Here is a 5,303-nt window from a genome sequence, read left to right as displayed (position 1 = left end):
CCCCCTGGTGTAACAGAGGAGAACTGCCCCACAGGGTTTCCTAGGCTGTCATCTATTGTGTCACTATATACTCATATATACTCTTATAGATCATCCACTCACAGCGCCCCCTGGTGTAATGGAGGAGAACTACCCTACAAGGTTTCCTAGGCTGAAATGTTTATGAAGCAGATCCCCAGGTCTCTCTCCCAGGGAGCCGTTGGATGCATTCCAACTGCCAACCGTTAAGTTAACCACAGAGCACATAAATGCTGCTATACTCATATTAAAAAGATTGGCGTATACCAGGCTGCTGTGAAAGGACAGGGGAAGGGAAGCAAGAGAGCTAGATTTAGACAGAAAATAAGCACATTTGCCCAGGGTGACCTCACCCATGTCTCAGGCTCAGTTCCAGGCGGCTGTCGTAAAGGGAACAACAATAGAGTCATAGGGACTGTTTAGTTTCCCAGTGCATCTAAAAGTGAGAATGACTCTAGACTATAGTCTGTGAAGTGTGCAACAGCACGGTGAGAACGTTTGAGACTCTCTGAGAATGACTACAGTGGACACAGAGGCACAACGTGTGTTGGAAAATGGCACCCACAAACCTGCTCGACCCAGGGTGGCCATAAACCTTCCATTTATAAGAAATGCAGTATCTGCTCCATGCAACCAAACCTATACTTCATTTGGCGAGTTTCTGAAGCACCATCCTTGTTCACTCATCATGTTGTTGTTGGGTACCATCCATCGTGACCCATGGCGCCCCGTGTGACTGAGCTGAATTGCCTCAAACGGTCCACGTTTGTTCATGCTTTTCAGAAATCCCACCGGTAATGAATACAGATTGGTACAGAGGTGGGAGCCAAAGTCTGGTGACCGTCAGCTTCTATTCCTAGCACCCAACAATCCCGGCTAAACTTGTACACACACTTCACCCAGAAAGCCCCTTCACCCCTCAGCTTTCAGTTTCATTTGGAGAAGAAATTATTCGTTTCTGTGAATAAACAAAGACCAGGTGAGGAGCCCACCTGAGTGAGGAGACCACAAGCCTGAGTGGTCTCCATCCCATTGAGTATGCAGATGGTCTGGGGAGATTCCCACTAGGATTTATAACTTTAAGTATGTGCACTTGAAAGCCCCGCTATAAAAGGCTTTGTTACACCCTGAGATCTTAAAAATTATGCAGCATCTCTTTGGACTTTAGTGTGAATTGTGGAGTTTCACAGCCTTCAAAAGTTAACGCATAATTAGGCATTTGTAAAATATTCCACAACCCACTTCAGGGGGGTGAGGAGAGAGGAGGAAGACCCCACATTCTGCTCACAGGCATCTTCTGGGCATGTTGCTGGTTGGCACTTTGGTCTAAAACCTACTTGTTAGCCCTGGGAGGGCTTCAAAGGCAAACTTAGCTCCTAAGGAGTTTGGGGGAGCTCTCATTTGGGTGTGAAGTCAGGTAAGTGTTCCTAGACCTGGCATTTTCATGCTGGTACAACAGTCAGGCAGCTCTGAGACTCTTGGGAATTCATTTCTGCCTGTCCTTTATGCATCATGAATGGCATTTTTCCATGCAGAGTTGTGGTGGTGGGTAAGTGGCGTCGAGTTGGTTCCAACTCAGGATTTTCAGAATGACTGGTGTGTTTGAACCGATGACGTTGTGGTTCAAAGCAATCTTGCAGTCCAGCGCTAATCCTACAACACCACCCCACTAATATCCTGCTTAGTGCTGCGTCTTAATCTCAAAGTGGAATTAACAAATCCACCCTTTAACCTAACTCCTAGGTGGAAATCCTGGATTTTATCTTTTAGGATATTCCATAAGAATAAAGTAAACATTTTTTATTTTCCTATTGTCATGATAGAAAACGAAATTAGTAGTTTAGAAAAGAATAGTCCCTTATGTGAAGTCCACTAGAGCTAGTACTCGTGGTGTCACACTGTAGGATCAGCACTGGACAGCGAACCACAAGGTCGGCAGTTCAAACCCACCAGCTGCTCTTTGGAAACCCTATACAGGATCGCTGAGTTGGAACCAACTCTACGGCACTTTACAACAACAACACCACAGTGCTGTTTGGACTCCTGGTATGGCGCTGTAGGATCAGCATTGGACAGTTCAAGTCCATCAGCTGCTCCTCAGAAACACTATACAAAGTCACTGTGAGTCAGAACCAACTTGATGGCACTTAGTAACAACCGCAGAGTGCAGAAGGGTGGAATGAGATGACTGAATTTGGCCAAACCTTGCTAGGGAGCTCGTTGTTGTATGCTGTTGAGTTGGTGCTAACTCATAGCAACCCCTCGGTGCAACCCAGCGAACCACTGCCCGGTCATGCGCTCTCCTCACAAATCAGTCTCCACTGCAGCTGGATCCCATATACTTCCTCTGAGTTGCTCATTTGTCTTCATCAGTGCTGTTGAGAACACGCCATGTCTGTGGGGCCCTGGGCCTCACCTCCCTGCTCGGAAATCCTGAAGCTGTCCTTTCTATTCGAGGGTCCTCCTGAATGTCTCTGTGCAGCCTCTGTCTCCTCTCCACTGACGTCTTACTCACGATTCTTGCAGAAGTGGTGGAGGAAGGCTTCCAGATCCCATCCACAATAGCAGAGAGGTACAAGGTCGGGAGGACCATAGGAGACGGGAATTTTGCTGTTGTCAAGGAATGTGTGGAAAGGTGAGAAGGATTTCATTTGCACCAACTTTAAAGGCAATGCTCAGCATTGCATCATTTTCGCAGCGGGACGCACATGTGGAACGAGTTAATGTCTCAACCCCAGATGTAAAAAGAAGTTGTTAAAAAAAAAAAAAAAAATCTACTGACAGATAGAAAAATGTAGTGATTCCTGGGAATAATCTATGCATTCAGGGCTTTGTTTTTGTTTTAAATTGTTTAATGTCTCTTTTTTAAAAAAGACGTGCTGAGTCGTTTTTCCTTGTTTTGAGGCAAGATTTGTCGTAGTTAGAATATTCTTGTGTAGAGTTTTGCTTTCTAATGTGAGCTCTCATCAAATTAAATTCTGGTCGGTCTCCATGAACAGCGGGGTTCTTTTCTGACGACTCCGCTCTAAGTCAGTTCCGGTATAAACTGACTACACCTAGTTTCTTTTTCTTGTTACTGACTTTTATTATCAGCCCGGTGGCACTGTGGGTTAGGTGTTGGACTGCTCACTGCAACATAAGAGGTTCAAACCCACCAGCTGCTCTGGATGAAAGATGAGGCTGCATCCTCCCATAAAGACCGACAGTCCCAGGAACACATGAGTCGGAACGGATTTGATGACAGTGGATTTAGATTTTTTTGGTTGTAATCAGCATCTTTAGAAATCTGATCTTCATTTGTCTGTGGGGGTTGGAAACATTACATAGAAATCTACAGCTAGCATGACATCAGTAGATTGCACGCTGCATCATTGTAGGTAATTCATATTCTAATGATAACGTAACAAAAAGTTTCAACACACACAAGTGGATGATTGTGTGTAACTTGAATACGTTGGGAGTCAGGGATAACCTATATCATTTGTCACAGCAACCCTGTATAGGATTTCTGAGGAGCAACTGGTGGGTTTGAACCATCAACCTTGCGGATAGCAGTCCAGTGCTTATCCTACAGCGCCACGCCAGAACTTGAACCTGTATAGTACTAAGTTTGGAAAGGTTTAAAATGCACATGTAATGATCCCAACAAAAATACCATTTAAATACATTGTCTTAGTTCTTCAATGTTGCTGTTGCAAAGTGCTGTTGAGACAGTTCTGGTACTAGAATCGGTTCTGGTACTAGAATGGGAAGACAACAGGTGGCTGGTTTTAGCAAACAGATGTGTTTTCTCACAGTTTCCGAGGTTAGAGGGCCACATTTAGGGCACTTATCTTTGTCTTTCTGCAGGCTCTGGGGGACAGTCCTTGCCTCCGTTCTGCATCTCTGGGCCCAGGGTTCCTTTCAGCTTGCCCTGTGTCTTGGCATCAATCTTCCTCTGGATCTAGAAGGTTCTAAGCTCCCAGATCCGCTTCCTTGGTAGTGTCAAGTCCCCCTGCTCCCTTGTGTCTCCTTTGACCTCTGGTGAGATGGACGATGGTTCCGGCCACACCCTAGGGGACCCTCACAGTGGATTAGGGCCATGGCCTGAGTCAGGGCGCTACATTCAATCAGGGTTGATCACTTCAGATCACACTCAGGGAATGATTATGCTATTACATAACTGCCAGGATTGAGGATCACAGCCTGACCAAGCTGACGGGCATTTGGGGACCACAGTGCAATCCCTGATGTATGTAAATCCATCCATTGCTTTGTCCCAGTCAGTAGACCAAAGGAGAACTGCCTCGCAGGGTTTCAAGGCGGTTGCTTTACAGAAACTGACAGCTACACCTTTCTTCTCTGGTGCAGCTGCTGGAGTCAAACTGCCAACCTTTTGGTTTGCAACTAAGCGCTGGACTGTTGTGACACCAGGGCTCCCCTCATCCTCACACCTCCCAGAAAACAGGCTTCAAGTGCTCTGCTTACCGTACATTGTGTTCAAAGCCCACTGAGGGGACATTTTCTTTGTTTTACACAAGAATTCCGTCACATTAGCACCCTCTTCTCCATCTTATAGAAAGAAACCCAAGAGGTTAAATACCAAGGCCACCTAGCTAGTAAGTAGTAAGCACAGAGCTAAGTCACCTGTAGCTACCAAACCTGGCTCTTAACCACTCCACTCCATTCCCTCTAAAACCCGTCTCCCGTGAGCTTCGGACTTACCTGAGCACCACCCACCCTGTGAAGTCTTGGAGGGCGCTGCAGGGTAATACTCTGCACAGAAAAGTCAGTTTGAGTCACAAGGCCAGCAGGTGAAATCCATCAGCTATTCCTCGGAAACCCTGTACAGGGTTGCTATGAGTCGGAAGTCAATGGATGACACGTGACAAAACAACCCACCCTGTGGTGGCCTCTTCTTACGCAGTCTCTGTCCCATCAAATGACACATCACATTGGGTAAAGTTGCTGCAAACAAGCTGTATAAAACATTACAGCAAAGGTATCACTTTGAGCACTAAGGTGTTACTGACCCAAGCCATGGATTTTCAGTGAACTCATATGCATGTGATAGTGGTGTGCTGTGTGGTCGGTTCCAACTCCCAGCAACCCCGGTACAGGGTTTCTGAGGCTCCACATCTTTACAGAAGTAGAATGCTGGACAACGAATCAGGAAAATCAAAGGAGAATCGATGCCTTTGGCCACACGTATGTCAGAGTAGAACTGTGCCCACAGGGTTCTCAGTGGATGAGTTTTCATAAGTAGATCCCACTCATGGTGCCCCGTGTGTGTCAGAGTAGAACTG

At 46.2% G+C, this 5,303-nt stretch overlaps 1 protein-coding gene across 2 annotated transcripts in view; it reads left to right on the top strand.

Moving 5' to 3' along the window:
• Positions 1 to 5,303, top strand: part of DCLK1 (doublecortin-like kinase 1) — a 314,483-nt gene that overhangs the window by 238,340 nt on the left and 70,840 nt on the right. For both annotated transcript variants that reach the window (XM_006874369.1, XM_006874370.1), the window contains exon 7: positions 2,545 to 2,653. In XM_006874369.1, coding sequence (XP_006874431.1) covers positions 2,545 to 2,653 — 109 coding nt within the window. The remainder of the gene's footprint in view (positions 1 to 2,544; positions 2,654 to 5,303) is intronic.

This window comes from Chrysochloris asiatica, unplaced genomic scaffold (assembly GCF_000296735.1).
Source record: "Chrysochloris asiatica unplaced genomic scaffold, ChrAsi1.0 scaffold00272, whole genome shotgun sequence".
Taxonomy (NCBI): domain Eukaryota; kingdom Metazoa; phylum Chordata; class Mammalia; order Afrosoricida; family Chrysochloridae; genus Chrysochloris; species Chrysochloris asiatica.
The sequence above is the reverse complement of the archived record's forward strand: the minus strand, read 5'-3'. Positions and strand labels throughout refer to the sequence as shown.